The 22,840-nt window shown below is 43.5% G+C and overlaps 1 protein-coding gene across 13 annotated transcripts in view; it reads right to left on the bottom strand.

Moving 5' to 3' along the window:
• The window catches only part of LOC147015668 (sideroflexin-5-like), a 380,656-nt gene that overhangs the window by 40,588 nt on the left and 317,228 nt on the right, over positions 1–22,840 (bottom strand). The window contains exons 14-15 of one of the 13 annotated variants that reach the window (XM_085848054.1): positions 4,676–4,774; positions 2,439–3,249 (exon numbers count right to left, since the gene is read on the bottom strand). The exons of 9 other annotated variants lie outside the window; for them this stretch is intronic. In XM_085848054.1, the coding sequence (XP_085704180.1) occupies positions 4,677–4,774 (98 nt within the window). In that variant the 3' untranslated portion in view covers positions 2,439–3,249; position 4,676. Of the gene's footprint in view, positions 1–2,438; positions 3,250–4,565; positions 4,775–22,840 lie in introns of those variants that run through there. 3 more of the 13 variants (XR_015049781.1, XM_085848056.1, XM_085848053.1) reach the window with 3 other exon arrangements.

Genomic DNA, 22,840 nt, shown 5'->3' with positions numbered 1-22,840 from the left:
CCCTTCTCCTAGCCCCTCATCTGTTATCCTCTCTCCTTACCCCTCCCATCTTGCCCCTCATCCTACCTCCACAATTGGCAACTCGTCACTGTCTTCTGCTTCAGTATCAGCTCCTCCTCTGTTGTCCCAAAGTGTGTGGTCTTACAACATCTGTGGGCTCCATTCTAACCTATCAAATATCTCACTCTCTCAATCAGTACGCTCCTCCTCACCACAAACACGCTCCTTCCTTCCTCTCAACACACCACCCCTCTTCCCAACTCATCAAATATTGTACCTCCTCCTGCCCGCTCCCTTCTTCACTCTACCTCTACCAAGTCTCATCCTTCCCCTCTCCCCACCTCTCCCATCACCATCCTGCACCTTGGCTGTGCCTGCTCTCATCGTCTTTCCTCCCTCTCAAAGCAACCTTCACACTCCTCTCCCTCCAAGCTTTTCTCTCACCTTTCTCAAAAACTCCCCAATCACCCTTCTCCCTCAACTCTCTCCTCTCACCCTTCTCCCTCCAATCTTCCCCCTTCACTCTCCCTTCGCAAAGTTGCCAGCCCCTCACATCCACAAAGCTGTCTCCTTCCATCTCATCACTCCACCTCCTCCACTATTCAACTGTCCTCTGTCCACTCTCTTATTACTCCCCACTGTTCCTCTTCCCCTCACCACCAAGCCTTTTCTCCTCCTTATCCTGCCCTCTCCCCTAGCTCTTCTGCAATCCCCCACACTCTTTCAACAACTCTCGTTACCTCCTCCCTCGTCCTATCCTCCCCCTCCACTACCCTGCACCAAAAGCGTCCTCCCTCCCTCTTCATTCACAGTGTGAACCTCAAATATCCGGGGCCTTCGCTCCAACCTTACAGATCTTTCCATATAGGTTGCTACTGACAAACCAGACATAATCTGCCAAACAGAAACTTTCCTTCCTCAAGACGTCTCTGACTCCCTCATATCTCTCCCTGGTTACTCCCTCCTACGGTTTGACAGAACTGAGCCTCATCCTGGTGGAGGAGTTGCTCTCTTCATCAAAGACTCTATCCTCACTCTCCATGCACTGCCCTGACTCCCCCACACCCCCAGGAATACCTCTGGCTACGGCTTCCCCTCCACTCCCACCTCATGTTTCCATGTGTGCTGTACCGTCCACCTTACAGTGATTACTCCATTTACACCTCACTATCTGAAAACATGGACCAACTTCTAACCTCTCATCCACACTCTCTCTTCCTCATATGTGGTGTCTTCAAGTGTCATCATGTCAGTTGGCTGGGTGTGGGTACCGCTCTCACCTGCCATGGCACTTCAGAAAAAGACTTTTGCGACTCATTGGGACTGACTCAATCAGTCAACTTGACCCGGATCTCAACCAATGGTACTCCATCTCTTCTGGATCTGATTTTGACAAATTTCCCTGAAAATATCTGCAGCTCTTCCGCCGCTCCAATCGGTTCTTCTGACCACGTACTTGTCAAAGTGGACATCTCTCTGGCTGTTATTAGAGAACCACCTCAGCACCGTCGAGTCTGGCATTTCACTCAGGCTGACTGGCAGGGTCTCCAAACAGCCATCAAACTTCTAGACTGGTCTCCCATCGCTACTTTCTCCAACATCAACTCATCTTGGGAATTCTTTCAAAGAAACTTGCTCTCCCTCATGCACAGATTTATCCCCTCTCGTCTTCAGTTGTCTTACCCTTCCTCCCGCCCTTGGTTCACTGAAGCTTGTGGCGAGGCAGTTGTCCTGTAACAACTTGCCCTTGCCTCATGGAAAGCAAACTCAACTGAGGATAATCTCAGTTCCTTCCATAAAGCTCAGAACGAGTGTGTGTGTACCCTCAGGAGAGCCAGAAAACAGCATCTTTCTAATCTTAAGTCTGAACTCTCAAACCTCTTGCCCTCCTCCAAATCCTGGTGGCATCTAATCAAATCTGTTTCTGGTGTATGTTCCCCCTCCATCCCCTCCCTTACCTCAAATGGCCACACTGCTGACACCACATGTGAAAAGGCCAAATGCCTAAACTCGGTGTTCGTATCCAAATATTGTGTCCGAAACACATCGCTTTCTGTACCCACCTTACCTAGTCACACCCAACTGTCCCTGGACTCTGTGTCCTTTTCTTCTGACAAAGTGGAGAGCTTACTGTCAAACCTCAATTCAGATTCTGCAACCGGTCCAGACAGCATCAGCTGACGGGTCCCTTATCAGACCAAAGATCACTAATAGGTCAACCACGTGGGATAGGGTCGATTGCCAATTTCAATTTACCTAAATATCCACGTCGTCCAAACTACCGGGGAAATTCACTCTCGGCAGGATCTGCGTGATCCGGGCTGTTACCGAGCCATACCCCGAGCGGAGAGTACCAGAATCCTGCCGGGCCGATCGCACGATTTCGGCAGCAATGAGGCCTCCGAGTTCCCGTTCACAGTGCGGCAAACCAATGATAGAAACACAGAAACGAGCTGGTACATTCATCAATGGGGGTATTTATTTACAATAGGGGGAAGGGAACACACAAATAGCAGAGCTATCACGAATATAAGGAATGCAATGTACAATGAGCAAAAGAAAGCACTTACACAATTCTACTTGAAGACGGGCCCACACACAGACACGCACACATAGAAATGGATCCCGTCGGGTCTTTATTCAAGGCTTCCAGTTCGAGGAAAGGTGAGCTGGAGAGCAGAGTCTGTGCTTGGACCTGTCCACCTCATGTGGTTTTCGACGATCCGGCTCGGCGGGACTCGAACCCGCAACATGATGCCGCTCCAAGCACCAGGTACCGTGCTCTCCAACCTGCCACGCACCAATCGACCAAGACCAAGGAGAAGATCAGAGGCGACGATGACCCAGGACCAGATGAACCAGCCAGCACCAAGACCCACGACCCCCAAGACGACGATGACCTCCACCACCACCATGATCAACATGACAAAAGCTCCCAGCCTGGCGTTCCTTTATATTCCTTTTTCCTCTGGGGTGAGAGAATCGCCGTCTGAGGCGATTTCCACCCTCATTGGACGGGGCGTCGTGGGAAAGTCGCTCTCTGTGGCCATCTCAACCCTCATTGAGCGGCGTGTCGTGGGAAAGTCGCGTTCTGTGGCGTGATTGGACAAGGGGCATGCCCCTGCCTTTCCTAGGCGGAGTCCCAGTCTGAGGCGATGGAAATCTCCGCCCATGTACGTGGCCGAACGCATGTGGGCAATGGCTTTGGTGTGTGAAGTGAAGTGAAGGAGATTTGTTGTAAACGAAACTCTGCAGCGCACACATGTAATTCCCGTTAGACACAGGTAGGGGACCCAAACTATAAACACACACTTACCGATATAACTCTTCTATAAGAAGCTGAATGTTGTGTGCTCATGGCTGCCAGATTCGTAACAATATGACGTGCTTTTGACACGGTCTGGCACTCTTCCCTGCTCACCAAACTCTCTTCCTCTGGTATCCAAGGACATCTTCACCCATGGCTCACAGACTTCCTCTCTTGTCACAGCCAACGTGTGGCCCTAAATAGAGTTCTCTCATCCCCTCTTCCTGTCCAGACTGGAGTTCCTCAAGGTAGCGTTCTGGGCCCTGTTCTTTTTCTGCTTTTCAGCAATGATCTCTCTGACTCTCTGGAAAATCCTCCTTATCTCTTTGCTGATGACTCCACCCTCTCCCGTACCATCTGTCATCCCTCAGACCGGCAAGCAGCAGCTTCTTCGCTCACTGCAGATCTGGATAAAATCACAAACTGGTCCAACACGTGGAACATGTCTTTCAATCCTGACAAATCTCACAATCTCTCTACGTCTCTCCGAAAGGACTGTTTGGAGAACCCCATCTCCCCATCTACTTTCTCAACAATCCTCTGGAAGAAGTCCTTTCATTCAAGCTTCTGGGTCTCACTATCTAGCATGATCTTTCCTGGGAAAGTCACATTTCCAACCTCGCCTCCAAAACCAGTCGCCGACTCAGAATCCTCCGTCGTGCAAAGTCCTTCCTTGGTCCACCTGAGCTCCTGACCACGTACAAAGCTTTCCTCCGCAGCCTGATGGAGCACTCTTCTCCCCTCTGGGCTGGTCCTCCTGCCTCTCACCTTTCACGGCTTCACACTGTGGAAACCATGGCATTGAGGATCATTAGTATCTCCTGTTATGAGGCTGAGTTTTAGGGTCCCCCCCATATTTCTCCGCATGCTGATCAAGGTCCGCCAACAACCCCCTTCTTGTAAAACTACCAAAATCACGAATCACTGCTCACCTTCACTCTCTCATTCCTCTTTTCCCCCGTCTTTGGAATAAACTCCCACACTCTCTTCAATCCTATTCTTCCCTCCAGGCCTTCAAAACAGCTGTTCACCACCACCTCTTATCTTCCCCCATCCAAAACCTCGATGTTTTCTACCCCTGTTAATCCACCCCAACCCCACTTCCTTCAAATTCCCTGCTTTCCTTCCTGAACGTCCCTGTAGTGTCCATCTTGTTTTCCCCGTGTTCCCCGCCCCATCCCTCTCCATTCCACAGATCTCCTAATGTCTCTGTTCCCCACTATTTTGTCCTTCCCTCTCCCGCCCCTCTTGTCTCCTGTCCCCCTTGTTGTGCATTGCGTGTTCGCTCTCATACGAGCCTTGACAATGTACACACAAAAAAAAAAATCCACCTTCAGTGACAGAGGTAACACGGTGAACCCAACTAACCTTACAAAACTGTGGAATGTACTTCAGGATATTTGGCACAATGTTGCTGTAAGAGTGCTTCAGTCATAATCAGGAAGCATGGGGAAAAGAGTGATGGCACTGAAGAAGGCAAAGAGCAGACAGAAACAATATTGACCAATACTATAAAATGACACTGTTCTTATTAATTACTGTAGCAGTTAATTTTTTTTATAATATTACTGAAGCAGCATACGTATTTATAAGGGCTGTTAATTTACAATGATAAATACAAAAGTCAGTTCTCACTGATAATTTGATGAATTTGCCTGAGAATATGAACATCATTGGAATATCCCAAACTTTTGCACAGTGCTGTATATTGGCATCAATATTTAAAATATTAGCAAAATCAATAAGAAGGCAAATGCAATTGGTGCCAAGTCATATATGATGGAGTTAGCACGGCATTCAAATCTATTTAATAATGTCAGTATATGAGAGGGGTCAGAAAATAGGTGGTACTGTATAAGTGGGTCAGAAAGGTGCAAATGGTGATTGATTTTCTACTATTTGGTGACCTTTCTCCATGAACAAGACACCTGAGATAAATATGCAACACACTTCCATCAAAGACCGTGCCCTACCACCTATGGCACAGAGATCGATGCGGCCTCCATTGGACCAGATCATTATGCTTTGTCTTACAAATTACCTTGGACGTCTATTGTGAGGCTGTGAAAGTCTCTTGTCTTTCCACCGATGCAAGGCACCATGAGGTAGCCTATATAGACCTGCCACTAACCTCCGTCACCGCATTGAGCTTGTCCTCATTTGTTGGTTGCCTCGCTGCCTTCGTATTTTTTCTCAGCTTTGCCATTTGTGGTGAGACCAAGTGAACCGCCTTACGCAGGATTTCACACCTTCTCCGCACCTCTTCTCTCCTGCTGTGAAAGGTCTCGAGGCATTGATTAAACTGTTCCGTTATTGATGAAAACCCTGCTGGGTAAATTAATGGGAAAAGATGTGAATGGTTATGTGGACAGCATATCGTGGTGTTGAGTAGCTGGTATTAATTTGTGCGTTCATTCCCTGTCAATTTGTATGACCTCAGCATCTCCTTTACAGCAGCAGCAGGTTCAATTTGTGAGTGGCTTCATAGCTGCCTTCCATACCCGAGTAGTCATTTGTCACATTGCGTTGCTACATACTCACTCAATTAATGGCCTAATCTTTTTACAACATCCATGCCATAGTACAATGGGCCATGGCAGCGGGATATTCACGATCACCAGATGTGATAACACTGAACAACAAATTTCAAAAATTTTTTTTTACTGGAGATGTGTAAAGTGATTAAGACTAATTTGGGTACGCTGATTTCAAAAATCATAACCGTTTTGCTGTATCACGTCAGGATTTTCAGGAACAGAAATATTCCCATTGCCTAGAAGTCAGGATTTCAATGAAATTTACATATGTCTTTAACATGTCTATTTCGTACAATTGTTGTTTACTTGTGTTATATTTCTTTCTTTCAGATAAAGATGAGTAGGCGTTCCTGTACCAATCATCCTGACAACTTCTGTTATGTCTGTGGTCGGTATACCAAAAAAGATCAACAGCGAAGTATATCTACAGCAGTGAAAATGAAGGCCGCCTACTTTCACTACTTCGGGTGTAAGGTGGGGGACCAAGAACAGAGCTGGGCACCACACATCTGCTGCACAAGCTGTCACACAACCTTGACTCAGTGGTTGGTGGGCAAGCGCACGAGCATGCCATTTGCGGTGCCCATGATATGGCGTGAGCCGCAGAATCATCATGATGATTGTTATTTCTGCTGCACAAGCATCGCCGGCTTCAACAAGAAGAATAAAGGTCACATCAAGTACGCTGACTGCGTCTCTGCTCGTAAACCTGTGCCTCATGATGACGAGAACCCCGTTCCAACACCTCCAGCTGATCAGAACATAGCCGTAAGCAGTGGTGAAGAGGATGGTGATGATGAACCTTTTGAACCCGACACTCAAGAATCACACCTTCTGAACCAGGGAGACTTAAATGATCTTGTAAGAGATCTCTCGCTGTCAAAGGCGAAGGCAGAGCTGCTTGGATCAAGGCTGCAGCAGTGGAATCTACTTGAACCTAACACCAAGATATCCTTGTTCAGAGCACGTCACAGAGACATGGCTGAGTTCTTTGAGATGGAAGACACGATGACATTCTGCAGTGACATCAACGGTCTGTTGAAAGAACTTGGGTGTGATCACGATCCTGCAGACTGGCGCCTCTTCATCGACTCGGGGAAGAACAGCTTGAAGGCTGTTTTGCTCCACAATGGCAACGAGAAACCATCAGTCCCACTGGCTCACGCGTTCGGCATGACAGAGACCTATGAGACTATGCAGCAGCTGCTTGATTCCATCAAGTACAATGACTTCAACTGGCACATCTGCGGAGACTTGAAAGTGGTGGCGCTGTCGTTAGGGCTGCAGTCAGGCTACACGAAATACATGTGCTTCCTTTGTCTCTGGGATAGCAGAGACGACAAGAATCACTGGACGAAGAAAGATTGGGAAGAGCGAAAAGAGCATGTACCTGGTCGACACAACGTGAAGCATGTCGCCCTTGTCGACCCAGCCAAGGTTTTCCTTCCACCACTCCACATAAAGCTCGGCTTGATGAAAAGTTTTGTACGGGCAATGGATCTGAATGGGCGTGGGCGTGGGTTCCTCAAGGAAAAGTTTGGCAACACCTTGTCGGAGGCCAAGATCAAGGCTGGTGTCTTTGTTGGACCGCAAATCCGACAGATTATGAAGGACGAAACTTTTCCGACAACTCTAAACCCCAAAGAGCTGGCAGCGTGGAGGAGCTTCATAGCTGTGACGGACAACTTCTTGGGGAACGAGCGCGCGGACAACTATGAAGAAATAGTGCAGCAGCTGCTGGATTCCTTCAGGAAACTTGGCTCCAGGATGTCCCTGAAAATCCATTTCCTACACCAGCACCTGAACTTCTTCCCTGACAACTTGGGAGCAGTCTCGGACGAGCACGGCGAGCGATTCCACCAAGAGATTTCACTCATGGAGACGCGTTACCAAGGGCGGCACAACCCGAACATGATGGGCGATTTCTGCTGGTTCCTGCGTCGTGAAACTGACACAGAGCAGCACAAACGCAAAGCCAAATGCCTAAAGCATTTTTAATTACATTCTAGTGGAGTTTTTCTGTAATTTCTATAATTTTGAAGCATTCATGATGAAATAAATGAATAAATGAATTTTTGTAAATTTCATTGAAATCCTGACTTCTAGGCAATGGGAATATTTCTGTTACTGAAAATCCTGACGTGATACAGCAAAACGGTTATGATTTTTGAAATCAGCGTACCCAAATTAGTCTAAATCACTTTACACATCTCCAGTAAAAAATTTTTGTTGTTCAGTGTAATTTATGAAATTTCTAGAATCTGCTTGGCCTCGGTTCTCTGAAGGTGCTTCATTGCCTGAGAAGAGTGGATAGGTTTCCTACCTCCTCTATAACATCCACAAAGACATGAAGTTATCATACATGATCTGAAACAAGAGCTTAAAAAATATCATGTTGGTGGATTTTCTGTCTTCACAATTGAAACTAGAGCGAAGTCGATGGTGCGTTAACGCAAATCCCCATGCTTTTCACATAAAGCAAAGCTGAAAGATCGCAAAAAGTTCCACCAGGCTTGACCTAATATAAAATTTAGAGTTAAAATTATTTTCTGTTTTGACCCCTGTGACCCTAAGTCCCCACCCCCTGGAGCATGAACCCAGAGTCAAATCAAACTAGAAGGGCACTCTTCGATGTCATCACTTCGCCAGATATGCCTCCACCCACATGATTACATCATTGTACATACTTGTGCCAAGTTTTATTTAAATCTTTGAACCCAGATTCAAATATTAAATAAATAATTATGGATGCCAGACAATACGGCCATTCAGGTTGAAATCTAAAACATATATTCCCCATGTCTACTAGATCATAATTTTGAAGTTTCACTTTGATTGATGAAGCAGTTCAAGAGAAATTAAAAATTTTAAAGGTTTTTGTTCAATCCAATAAGGCTGCCAGACCATGTGATCTATTAATTATTCATGAACACCCTGGTATCCCCAAGGCTTGAGGAACGTGTGGGTCAAGTTTCAACCTCAATCTGTCGAGCTGTTTTAGAGGACATTTTTAAAGGTTCATTCTTCAAATAAAATCATAGCTGCCAAACTATGTGATATATGATGTCATCGGTGGAGAACTTTTTGTTCCTCATGGATAAGCGATCATACCTGTAAAGCTTCACCTCAATCTGCTCAGCCATTTCGGAGAAGAAGATTTTTGAAGGCTTTAAAAAAAAATATGGCTGTCAAACCACATGACTGATGATGTCATCAAATTTTTTTCCCTCATCCAATTATCCCTAGATGAAGCTCAAAAATTTTCATACTGATCGGATAAAGCGTTCGACGTGTGCAATTATGAAGTCATAATGACGCCACCTATGACATCATCAAAAAACAATCAAACTTGTTTCCCATGGGGAGTACTTGACATGTGCCAGGTTTCAATTTTTTCCCATGGAGCGGTTTTGGAGATACTGAGGTCCAAAGTTTTTCCAACATGGCTGCCACACCACATGACCAATGACATCATAATTATGACTAAAACATTCAACATGAGCAGTCGCACCTATGGCGAAAATTTTGTGTCGATCGGATAAGTGGTTGCAGAGAAAACAGAGAAAACAGAGAAAATTAGCACGGACAGATGTACAGTGCCTATAGAAAGTCTACACCCCCTTTCAAATTTTTCACCTTCTATTGCCTTATGGCCTCTAATTAAATTGTATTAAATCAGACTTTTTCCATCTTTATTTACACATTGTAACCCACAACTTCCAAATGAAAAGCAAATTCTACAAATTTCAGAAAATTAATTAAAAATACAAAACTAGAATATCTTGGTTGGATAAGTGTCCACCCCCTGAGTTAATACTTGGTGGAAGCACCTTTGATGGCAATGACAGTGGTGAGTCTGTTGGGATAGGTCTCTACCAACTATGCACACCTTAAGTGGGCAATATTTGCCCATTCATCTGCACAAAACTGTTCAAGCTCAGTGAAGTTGCGTGGGGAATGTTGATGGACAGCAATCTTCAAGTCATGCCACAGATTTTCGATTGGATTTAGATCAGGGCTCTGACTGGACCACTCAAGGACATTTATCTTTTGATTCCTTAGCCACTCCAGTTTAGCTTTGGCTGTGTGCTTTGGGTCGTTGTCATGCTGAAAGGTGAACTTCCGTCCCAATTTCAGTTTTCTTGCAGAGGGCAGCAGGTTTTCCTCTCGGATTTTTCTGTTTTTTGTTCCATCCATTTCCCCTTTTATCCTGCTAAGTGCCCCAGTCTCTGCTGATGAGAAACATCCCCATAACATGATGCTGCCACCACCATGCTCACAGTAAGGATGGTGTTCTTTGGATGATGTACTGTGTTGGGTTTGTGCCAAACATAACGTTTTGCATTTAGGCCAAAAGTTCCACCTTGATTTCGTCAGACCACAAAAGTTTTTGCCACATGGCTTCAGAATCTGTGGAGTGTTTTTTTTTGCATTCCTCAAACGGGACTCAAGGTGGGCTGTTTTGAGTAATGGCTTCCTTCTTGTCACCCTACCGTGCAGGCCAGACTTGTGGAGTGCTTGGTATATTGTCACATGCACACAATGACCAGTCTTTACCATAAAGGGAGGTAGCTCTTTCAAAGTTGCCATTGGCCTCTTGGTGGCCTCTCTTATTAGTCTCCTCCTTGCTTTGTCATCCAGTTTGGAGGGACGGCCTGATTTAGGCAGGATTTTGGTGGTGCCATATGCCTTTCAATTCTTAATGATTGTCCTGACTGTGTTCCAAGGGATATTCAAGTCCTTTGAAATATTTTTATACCCATCCCTTGATCTGTGCCTTTCCTCAACTATCCTGGAGATCTTTTTAAAGCTCCTTGGTGCTAATGGTGGAGTCTATGCTGTGAAATGTGCTACCCAGCAGAGGAAATCTACAGGAACGGCTGATTTTATTCTGAAATAATCAGAATCGCGACAATTTAACACAGGTGGAGGCCTTTACCATGGTGTGTGATTTTGAAGGTGATTGGTTACATCTAAGCTAATTTACAATTGCTATTATAAGGGGGGTGGTCACTTATCCAACCAAGATATTCAAGTTTGGTATTTTTAATTATTTTTCTGAAATTTGTAGAATTTCTTTTTCACTTGAAAGTTGTGGGTTACGATGTGTAAATAAAGGTGGAAAAAGTCTGATTTAGTGCAATTTAATTCCAAGCTGGAAGGCAACAAAAGGTGAAAATTTTGAAAGTGGATATACACTTTCAATATAAGTACTGTACGTATGGACAGACATCCGGACGGATGGACAACCCACATCTGAACCTTGGGGAGGTTCTTCTAGGTCTTGCATTGTAAACATAATGCCTCTGGTGACTTCGTCAGTAGAGGCATAAAAAAACATTACATATTTCATGTCTCCCAATATTGATTGCATATACAAATTTCATTAAAAAATGTTTCAAAATGTGCTTGTAATTGCATTTTTTGGCATTTGACCTTTTGACCCTGGGGATGGGGGGGGGAGGGAAAAATGATACTGTTCTTGCAAAAATGATACAGATGGATGGACAGAAAGACAGACAGACAGATAGATGGAGCCGATTACAATATCCCCCCCCTCTCGTTTTTTTCAAAAAGCATGGGGATAAATCCTGCTTAAAAAAAACAACAACCATGTGATCCAACGGGGCCAGCTTCAACTGTATGCAAAAGGAAGGAAGGAAGGATGCAAATTGAGAAAAAAAAAGAGAAGGGGAATGAAAGGAGAGAAGATAAGGGAGAGAAGGAAGGATAAGACAATTGGAGAAGAGGAGAGAAAAAGGAGGTTTATGGAGGTGATAGGAAGGGAAGAAAGAGGGATGGGCAGATCTTAGTGGGGTTAGTGGGGGAGACAAAAATGTAACCTTTTTTGCCATTAAAGTATGTTTGGTAAACCCACTGGGCTGTCCTTGCCAGACTCAAAAGGAAAATTAATGACAGAATGAAAAAATGAATTTAAAGCCTCACAATATGCTGTAAAATAATATCTCACAGGTTTAAATCCATCCAAAATTAATTCACCCTTTGTTGCCTGTAATTCATTGCTCTTTTATGTGATATATTTTCAAGCTTCAGACATCAGTCACAGGGATATTACGTCCGTGCTGCAGATCATATTGTTGAAAAGAGGATTCCTGATATATTTGCCGTCACGCTTTTTGCTGCAGTACCATAGCCACGGACTCTGCTCAGAGATTAAATGACATATGGATGTGAAGTGTAAGTAAACAGAATGTAGTTGTGTTATTAATTTTCATAAAAGTCTGAAAGGTGGTGAAAAGGCAGCACATTTACTTTTGAGCTGTCTAGTTTGGGTTCGATTCCCTAACGAAAACAGTTGGTTTGGTGCTTTGCTGGCAGGGTGCTGCATCGTATGAAATACACCGTCACACAGATGGACGTTAAGCTGGGTTTCCTGTCTGCTAGCATTATGTGATGGATGTTAAAGTTCCTAGAGTGTCTTTCACGAAGAGTAGGTGAATTATTTCCAGCATGCTGAACAAATTACAAATTCCTGCCCAAATCAATTCCAGTCGAACATTAGGCCTGGCCAACCGGTCTGTGAAAGATTGGATCGTAAACCTCATCTTTGGTAAACCCTACTAAAATGTGGGATTCATCGTCATTGTAGTAGTAGTAGTAATAATAAATAACCATTCCTTTCACATCGTGAGGTGTATCGGGCTGGTGAGGGTAGTAGTAGTAGTAGTAGTATTTATTTACATAAACAATAATGCAAGTAAACATACAGATTTTTTTTGTATACAGTGTCTAAGCTCGTGGAGGAGATAGAGTTACAGATGAAGTAAAATCTAAAGATAGAGAGATGTGGGTATGACTCAGGCATGATGTGCCAATGTCTTTTAATTTGTCTAAGTTCCATTGTAAATCCATGCATCCCAAACGCAAAGCCTGAATTTTTGTTTTCGATGTCCTGAGCAAGTTCAACTGTGCTCAGGTAATGCTGGTACATAAACAAGAAAGGGAAGTTGCTCAAGGCTGTTAAGAAAGGAATGTTCAGGAAGCAATACCACATTCACTCATTTGATCACACGATATAATATAGACACAGCAAAATGAAGAGAAGGAAGTGAAGAGTTGAATTCCATTCGGCCGAAAAAAAAAAAACAACATTCATGGAATACTAAAAACAACCACCTTGATTATCTTTATCTCCAGCCTATTGGATGTATCCAGTGCTATGCTTTCAATTACAAATAAAGTAACGATTCTTGGTTATCTTTTCCGTTTCCCAATCTTACATATTTTGCATTTTTTTTAAATTTGCTTTGAAGCACATTATTTAAATCACTCAAAAATCATAATTTCTGCATTGTGCGTTTTCAAGAAAAAGGCAAACCTGTAACAGGTGCTTCTGCCAGGCCACAGAAAGCAATACTCGATTTGTTAGTTCAGTTGAAAATCAGTACCGAGAGAGAGAGAGGGATGGAAAAGGAGAGACAGATAGACAGAAGTGAACCAATTGCTTTTCCCCGCTTTTCACTTTGAGTGCACGGGGTAATAACCAAAAACATCCTTTGGGTTTATCCTTTGTTTTTTTTCTTCCCCCGACACAACATTTCAACTGAAAATACTCTCGTTAAAATCAGCGTGGTTGTCGATTTGAAAACTTTGTGCAATGTATGCAAAGCACAATTTTGTACAATACGCAATGCAAAGCAATGCAGAATTTACGTATCATGAGGGTCCTTCTCTGCATATACAAAGTCCAAGGGAAGATTTATTGAAGGAAACGAGTTCTTCATACAACCCTCATATAAGGAATTATTTTGAAACAAAAGTATTAGGGGAGTTGGTTGATTTATATTGCCTTGCGTAAGTTTGCGATTATTTCTAAGTCAAGAATGAAGAAAAGAACACATTAATTTCGAAATATTATCCAATGTTTAGTCATCTTTAACAATGTAGCGGTTGCTGAAAGATAGAGAGGAATGTCCTGAAGAAAAAAAATACAACTACTATTGACTACTACAAGGGCCCTAATTACTTCCACCTTATGGGGTCAGCCGGAGAAAGTGTTCACGAACCGGCTTTTCGGGCCTGACCGTTTTGCTGAAGTTGATTTAGGCAGAAATGTGTAATTTGTTCAGGGTGCCAGCAATAACTTACCTACTCCTCATGAAAGACAACGTGGGGTATTTTATGTCCACCACTTAATACTAGCAGATGGAACACGTGGCTTAACGTCTGTGCGATGGCGGATGGTGCAGAGGCAAGTGCACTACCTATGCAAAATCCTGTCGGACGAAGATTTACGATACACCTACAGATAAATGTTGTTTTGTATCTACAACTCATTATATGTAGTGCTGTCCCATTGATCAGCGGGTTATTGAAGATTGCAGACATTCTTTCAAATCGTAATAAAGAGTGAACGACGCATCAAACGAAACCATAACATTTGTAAGCATACTTTGCAAGTGCAAACCCCATGAATGAAGTTGGGAAAAAGCAAACTCTCAAACTACAACAGCAAACAGCCAAGGTCAATTAATTTGACGGATACGCGCTGCGACTCCGAATGCCCACACCAAGTGCCGTCAAAGCCCAAACCAGCGAGGCGAGAAGACACCTGGGAACTGGCAGGCAACCAGCGACCTCTTCTTTAGCTGCGGTCAGTCTCCCCAGCTGCTGGGTGTCAAACTCGGTTTCATGGAGCTGGCCGTGCTGGGCCCCAAGTGATTTGCCAAAATTTATGGGCCACAGTAAGCCAGGTCAGAGAGACGAATATCTGCAAAGAACTAAATCACACACCTGGAGATTATCAACAAGCCTTGAACCGAGTTCCACAGCTCGGAACAAAACATTTTCTCTAATTATAGGAGGAATACTGAACATCCAGGATAAGGAAAGAAGACAAACAACTGTTTATGTTCTGATAGGTGAAACAGGTGTCTCTGACTCTCAGTAATGCTCTGCCTGAAGACAGGGTTGGTGATAGCTATAGCAGTTTCACAGCAAGGATTTCACTGGGTAGTTTGCCTTTGCGATCCCAGTGGTAGCCAGTGCAGGAATTTGTAATTTGTTCAGGGTGCCAGCGATAATTTGCTGACTCTTTGCAAAAGACACCGTGGTATCTTTAATGTGAACCAGCTCATATGATCAGACGGAATACCCGGTTTAACATCTATCTGAGGGATGGCACACTTTGTGATGCAACAGGATGCCTACGAAGCACCGATCTGACATTTTAAAGTCGGGTCAAGATCGGATCCAGATGAGGCAGTTCAAAAGTAATAACCATTCCACCAGATATGTGCACTATGTGCCATCCTGTCATACAAAACAGGTATATTTAAAGTCAAATCAAAGCCTCTGGCGAAACAAACTCGGTAATGAACCTTTGGCATCACCGACTTCAGGCACCATGGTACAGAGCACCGCGCTGCAATTCCAGCTTAAGGGATCAAGCAAGGACCCTCCTGAGCCTCATAAGTTTACGCGTGATCGATGTGCACTGCATCATGCCTTGTTAACAAGTCACCTGCGCCACAGTTTTGATTACTGGGCCTCTCAATGGACAAGATTTTCCAGCAAATGAGGAATTTCTTTTGCTCCATTCCCCCCCCCTTTTACACAACTCTTCTCCCTCACCCCAGCTGCCCACCATCTCATCCACTATCCCTTCCCCCAAAACCACATGACCTCTCTTTCTCCAATCGAACCCCCTCCAAAAATAAAAATGGCAGGGTGCGTTCGAGCTTGCTCGCATGCCCTTAACAAATGGGCCTGCAAGGCCGCAAGGCAGGCCAATCATTACGTCTTGGCAGCTGGGACAATAAGCAGATTTTATTCAGGGCTCGACTCCCGGCTAAGTTAAACTAACAGGCTTGGCGGGGGTTCCTGACCGAGTAATTGGACTGAATCCACCCAAGGCCCAGCAGGAACAGAGACAAGGAGATGAGTGGGGAGGGAGTCGAAGTACCAGGGAGGGAGAAAAGTGGCCTGAGGGTGGAGTTCAAGAGGAAGCGAGAGATCGGCCGACATTTTCACCGACTTGCCTCCGTTTTAGTCTCAAGCCCTTGGTGGCCTGTAGGGGATACAACAAACAGGTAGGATGGCTCGATGGCCTAAACGAGCTGCCAATCTTAGGAAGTGTCACAGAACTCATGTCTCTCTCACGGCGTACTTCAAACCAAGATCAAGATGGATAACGACAAAATGCCGACGTATCGTACTTGTTTTCTTAACCTAAAGTTTTGACACCTTAAAAGGGACAGGATAAATTGCCTCAGTCTATGAAACTCTTTATAGGCATGGATTACTTCAACTAATATATATATATATATATATATATATATATATATATATATATATATATATATATATATATATATATATATATATTACCAATTAGAGTATTGCGTCAAAAGTGGGTCTTTAAAGATTCATTGGCACAGCCTTATGAGAATTCAAGTGGAAAATGTCTCTATTTAGAATTGATTTTTTATAATGCTTTTTACAATGATTGTTATGCCATACAGAAACTTGGAATGGATATTTCTCAAGTGCCTCACAGCAAGTAGGTCGATACTGTAATTCCGATGAGCGTAAAGCCAAGCATCCAATCAATTCCTTTTTACGATTACTGGGAAATGTTCTGGTGAAGCAATTAGTAAAACAATTCTTTATCTCAAGTATATCTCCCAATAGTAAAACGGTTTACCTTCGGCAAGAACATAACTCCTTTCCAGCAAGTTTAATTGCCGAGTCTGGTATGAAAACAACAAGGCGGACAAGGATTTGAAGGTAATCCTGGTTCAGTGTGATTGTTGCTATGACATTGGGTGAACCATGCAGCCAGAGCCCCGGGCAATGAGGGTTTGCATTGGCTCCAATCCGTGGGGCGTCCATGACACCTGCCAGTAGCTAATGGCTATATATACTCCTACTCTTTTTCTGGTATGTCGGTAAAGCCATGAACAGAACAAAAACCCAACAATGAAATGACATTTATCTCGAACGTTTTCGGCACATTCCTCTTTCCACTTGTGTGAGAGACTCCGAATCAAAGAATTGGCCGTTAGACACGAGGTTAATGAATTAATTATTCGATCTATGTCTCTGGTCCAACATGCGGCCCAATGATTTTTCGAGAATCGAATTATGATTCTTTACATTTGAATCTCGATATTAACAGCCGACTCACAACTACAGAGATCAGAGTGGAACATCGAAATGTCAGAGGTCAAACATTGAAGCGAATAAGGTCTATAATAGTAATTGGCATGTGCTTATTAAAAGAGATTCCAATCACAACTCCAGCCTTTCTTACTGTCGGAACCATCAGTATGCGTGACAATGAGTTGTTTTGTACTTTCCCACAAGTTCAGGGTTAGTTCGGGACGTACGTTTACTAACCGCACCAGAAGTGGTGGCATGTCAAGCTAAAAAAAAATTAACATTAATAACAACGACTTTGGGCTTGAGTATGGCAAGGCATGAGCTGTTTCAACAAAATCATCACGTTAAAGTCTGTAAGCCACTTTGCTGATAAGTGGAGGCATAATGCCCATTTGCGGTACGCTAAGGGCCAAACTGTGGCAGGATCTGCACTTGAAGCATTCAGGATTCGGTAAAGTAATCTTGTGGCAAAATTACAACTTTTTATTTTACATGTCCTCGAGGTCACTTCTGGACAAGTTGAACACAAGCTACCTTTAGCCCTGTCCCAGCTGTCCTGGTGTGTTTAGCGTGCTCTGAAAATACTCCACAAGTTTATACTCAAATGGTGCAGAAGACCGCTGTTGTCACACTAAAAACACAACAAATGGAACTCCAGGTCCCAGATGTACGATAAAAATCTGTTGCGTACATGTTTGCTGGAACCGTTGCCACAGTATATGATGACATGCAGAATGTCTTCCCTCCAATGCTTCAAAAGCAAGTGGTGAAGCACCATCTCATGTCACCACCCTAAAGTTAGCCATGATAATTTATACCCCCATTAAAGAAAATTTTATGCCAAAATTCATACCTGACAAACTACAGTACAGGATATGATGACATACAGAATGAGTCTACCTGACAAACAGTACTACACAATGAGTCTTTGAAGACCACATATATTCCCATCTAGTGGGGTTGGCCAGGGAAAATTTTAGTCCCATATCTTTCAAGAACCTGCTGGTCTGGCCTGAGGTTCGACTGAGTAGGTTAGAGCAGGAATATGCAATTTGGCCAGGGTAATGGCGATGGCTGATCTTCTCTTCGCAAGTACACAGTGGGATCTTTAACATCCACCAACTAATTATCCTTTCTTTTTACCTATGACATGTCACAGGTTTACAAAAGCTCCACATTGCTGCTGCTGCTGCTGTTGTTGCTGTTGTTGTTGTTGTTGTTGTGGGGTCGATTTTTGAAATGTACACCCATTGATCGGACAATTGCTGGACCACACCCACATCTGTCACTTTACTCCGCCCACTATGGCACGCAGACAAAATGATATGGCCGCCATCTTGGTTTTCTGGTGTGCCTAACACATCAGGCCTGTAGGCCTCTGTTGACTATACACTGCCTGGGTTTGTTTTTTTTGTGTCTCAGGTTGTGACCACAATGTGGTTATTTCTCACTTGTTTCATCAATCATCTTCCTTCTTCGACAAAGAACCAAATGCATTCATATGCTGACGACGATATTACGTTCCTCTACGTTTTTCATATCTGCTCCATCTTCTCTCGCTCAATCTACATCTCGTTTTATCACAACTACCTCTATAAATTTGGATTTGGACAGGATTTCTCAGCAGTGCAAATGTAATTAAGTTAAGTTTAATGATTCTAAAACTCAATTACTTCCCATTTCTCTGTCTAAAAGTTTTCTCAACTTTCCCATCGCCTTTGAAGGCTCGACTATTTTACCACTCAATACAGTAAACATACTTGGTATTACTGTCACATCAAATCTATTTTAGAAACCTCACATTGTCCAAATAGCTAAGCCTGCCTCTAAGAAACTGGGAGTCTGGTTCAGATGTTGAAGATTCTTCTAATCTCATCAGTTGCTCCAGTTATATAAAGGATAGATTCGTCCTTGTGTAGAGTACTTCTCTCTCATCTGGTGGGGTGGTAGGGGGGAGGGGGGTTCTAGCTCCACATATTTACTTGACAGAGTCAAGTCTAAAACAATTCGACTTATCAACTCTCTCAATTTGACCTCAAAACTCAACTTGCTTGAATTACACTGTTATGTTGGCTCTCTTTCTCTCTTCTATAGATATTGCTTTGGTTTCTGCTCCCAAGAAGTGACTGCTTGCATACCTCCGCCATTAGCTAGACCACAAAATACTTGGCAAGCCACTATGTCACATGATTATTGTGTGGCCGTTGGCAACTCAAGGGTGGGCCATTATGTTGTTTGTTTCTTTCCCTTCACCTGCTATGCTCTGCAATTCTTTCCCTTCTCATGTCTTTCCTAACAGTTATAACCTTCCCCTTTTCAAAAGGCAGTTTTTCCAGCTCCTCAAAAACTCTTCAATAATAATTTCTTCTCTTCATTTCTCGATTTTTCAGTTCCTTTTTATTTCATGTAAGGTCTGGCCTCGATGACTACTATCAACACAGTCCATGACTGGAGCCTTTAACATTAAAATAAATAAATAAATAAATAAACATGATCATCACTCACCTCCACATTACTTTCCACCACCAAATCCAAACTGAAAATCTTCAACATGTCGTCTATCAGTAAATGTAGAGAAAACACAAGTTTCCTTGCGCTATAAAAACGGAGCCCCGCGCTATAAAAGACGGACACGGGTGCGGCGCGTTCTCTCCCTCATCCTGCATTCTCTCCCTCATCCTGTGTTCTCTCCCTCTTCCTCTCGCTCTCTCCCTGACTCGTGGAACTCGCCCCCGTCCGAAGTCATTGTTGGGTCATCGCCGAGCTGTGTCGTCGTGGTCGAGTGTCTCTGCGTCGGTGTGGAGCTCGTGGAACTCGCGGCGCCCGAGGAGCTCGTTGAAGTTGAGCTGTGTCGTCGTCGAGTCTGGTCGAGTCGGCAGTGGAGGCCGGCGAAGGAGACGGAGCTCGGAGTGGAGGTCGTGGGAGGACTCGACGGCCGCACCAAGGGAAGTCCTTTCTTTTATTTGGGTTTGTGTGGATGACTGTGGGTGGCGCCTGTCCTTAAAGTGGTATTGTTTTAAGTGTTGCCCTGTGTACGCATATTCGGTTTTAACTCTTCCTTTGCTTTTTATGTGCATTTTCCCTTTTGCTGTGGATACGTGATTGTCTATGTGTGTGTGAATAAAGTGCATTCATTTTGTGAACTTGTTCCCCGTTTCGCTGCGTCCTTTCCTTTGTTTGACTCTCCATCTTGCATCACGTCAGGGGTTCGTAGTGGGTTCAACATCCCGGTAATTAATCGGAACCGTCAAGGCCGACGATAACACCGCTCGGTTATCACTGTAGCATGGAACGGACCGCTTAAGCGGTTCGTGTCCGGAGTCGGCCTGTGGCGTGGTACGATCACCCGGTCGACCATTCGCGCAGGTACTTAGGTAGATCGAATTTGGCGAGCAACCCTATCCTGCGCTGGTGGGCAATTGGCACGATCGTGGTGAGGTTAAACCCCCACCCGTGACTAGCTCCGGCGTTGTTCCGAGAGGGTCACGGCTTAATTGTACTTCCGGTGGGCGACGTGCCGTGATTCGAGTTACGTGGCCGTTCGCACGCCGGCGGGTGCGAATTCGCAACAATACAAACACAACCACTTACCCCTCTCTTTTCAAAGATGTTTTATCCACCACGTTGATTCCAGATCTTAACAAATCCAAACCACAATGAAATATTAGCTGTATTTTTGTTCTTATCCTTTTCTCACCTGTATTGCAAGTAGAGTGATCTGCTTTGTGATGCTTTAAAAAGCGGTGTATAATCGGAAATGCTGTTTGATAGGGTGATATTAAAATGGCATTGTTGAAAAACAAGTATTGAATATAGCAAACGTTTTCTGAATCTAATGGATATGAGAAACGGGATTGAATTTGACTCGGGCATTATTACAAGTGAAAAAGAAGAAGGAGGAACAATATGAGAAACAGCATTTAATAAGGGAAGAAGAAGATGAATTGGGAAAGAGTTTTTGTTTTAATGTATGTAAAATGTTTAAAGAAAAGGTATTGAATACAGCAAACGTTTTCTGAATCTAATGAATATGAGAAACGGGAATGAATGAGACTCACCATTATGATAAGTGAAGAAGATGATGGAGGAACAATGAGAAACAGGATTGAATAAGTGAAGAAGAAGAAGAAGAAGAAGAAGAAGAAGAAGAAGAAGAAGAAGATGAAGGGGGAGACTTTTTGTTTTAATGTAAAATGTTGAAAAAAAAAGCATTGAATATAGCAAGTGTTTTCTGTATCGAATTGACGCAGTAAATACACCTTCTTTGGGCATCAGATATGAAGCTTATCAAAATTGTATGTTTGGTTTAAGCGATTACAACTGAAATGTTTACGGACTAACTCACTCACTCATTGACTTACCTATGGACACTGCTCGATCGCATAAGCTCACCGACCAAAAGTCCAGGCGAACTAAAAAGGATTCCTGGGAGATCCTGCCCTCCATGCAGGGATAACCAGCGTCGAAAGTTGGCGTTTGCAGTTTTGCCACGTGTGCCTATGTAACCATAAAAAAAAAAATTAAACTTTTTTTTCGTCAAAAACCTTCACGGGAGTTCTCTGAATCCACCATTGTTCGGTTTATTGAAATCTGTTAATCCGTTCTCAAGTTATAACATGACAAACAAACAGACAGACAGATATGGTTCCTTTTACAATGTAGATGTGTTATTACCTCCGCCACTGAAGGTGAAGGAGGTTACGTTTTCACCCCTTACTGTCTGTTGGGTGGTCGCAAGACTACCCTTAGTCTCAGGTTTTCCATCTGTCTGTCTGTTTGTTTGTTTGTTTGTATGTAATGGACAGCTCTGGAGGTCAGAGGAGTCAACCGATTTTGATGAAACTTGACTGGTAGGTTCATACCAGGATCTAGTTGTATGCTTTTGTGCACCGTTGCTATGGACGCAACCGTTGCCTAGCAATGGGACTTTGAAGTTTTTGAAAAAAAATCCGAAATATATATTTTTTCGAAAATCAAAAATCGGCTTCCACGTGTTTATGCGCACTATAATCAACCTCTTTGTCAAAAAATTTCAGCCCGATCCGTCAAAAACTGTATGACTAGTTTGCAATGATATTACTATATGCTTTCACCCCAACGTTCGCATTGGGATTCCCTAACGTAGGGTTTGGGAATCGAACACAAATGATGAATGGACAGTTGATTGTCATGTTCCGATATGGAACAATGAACGGCAAAAATTCCATCTGATGTGTTCTCTTTTCTACATATTTCAAATTCGCCTTCGTCTAGCGACCACTCATGTCACTGACCTGCTTGTTACTTGGCGAAATCTTCGATTTTGGCAAGAAGTTGGTCTGTTCCGTTTGTTTGTTGGTTTGTTTGTTTGTTTGTTTGTTTGTCCGGTCGTCTACAGCCCAAACAGCTGGACCAGTCGTTCTTAAATTTTTACACCTGATAGGCAATCCACCTGAGACGGTCCGCGTCTAAACCCCGTCTTAATCGGACTAAATGTCGCGACGTGACTTCACACAACGTGAAAAACACATTTTTGGACATAACTCAGTGACCGGAAGTCACAGCGACTTCCTGTTGATGCCAAAACAAACTTCAATGAAATATCTAAATGTTTTAAAATGCATGTTAGTACAAATTATGCACAGTTTTCGCAAGTGTATGACGTCAAAGCTTTTAGCGATTGGTGTGATTAAAAAAAAATTCTATTCGTTCTACAGGTCACAATTCCTAACCGATTTGGATGAAATTTTAACAGCTGATAGAAATCCACAGTGCAAAAAGATATGTGACTTTTGGTGATGTTCAAGATCAGGATCTGGATTCTGCATCACTTTATATTATCGCCCATAAAAACCAATGGGTAATTTTGTGAATTACACATGGCTATTTCTCA

Source organism: Eptatretus burgeri, chromosome 12, assembly GCF_056783735.1.
Source record: "Eptatretus burgeri isolate ZD-2024b chromosome 12, Ebu_testis_v1, whole genome shotgun sequence".
Lineage (NCBI taxonomy): Eukaryota > Metazoa > Chordata > Myxini > Myxiniformes > Myxinidae > Eptatretus > Eptatretus burgeri.
The sequence above is the reverse complement of the archived record's forward strand: the minus strand, read 5'-3'. Positions and strand labels throughout refer to the sequence as shown.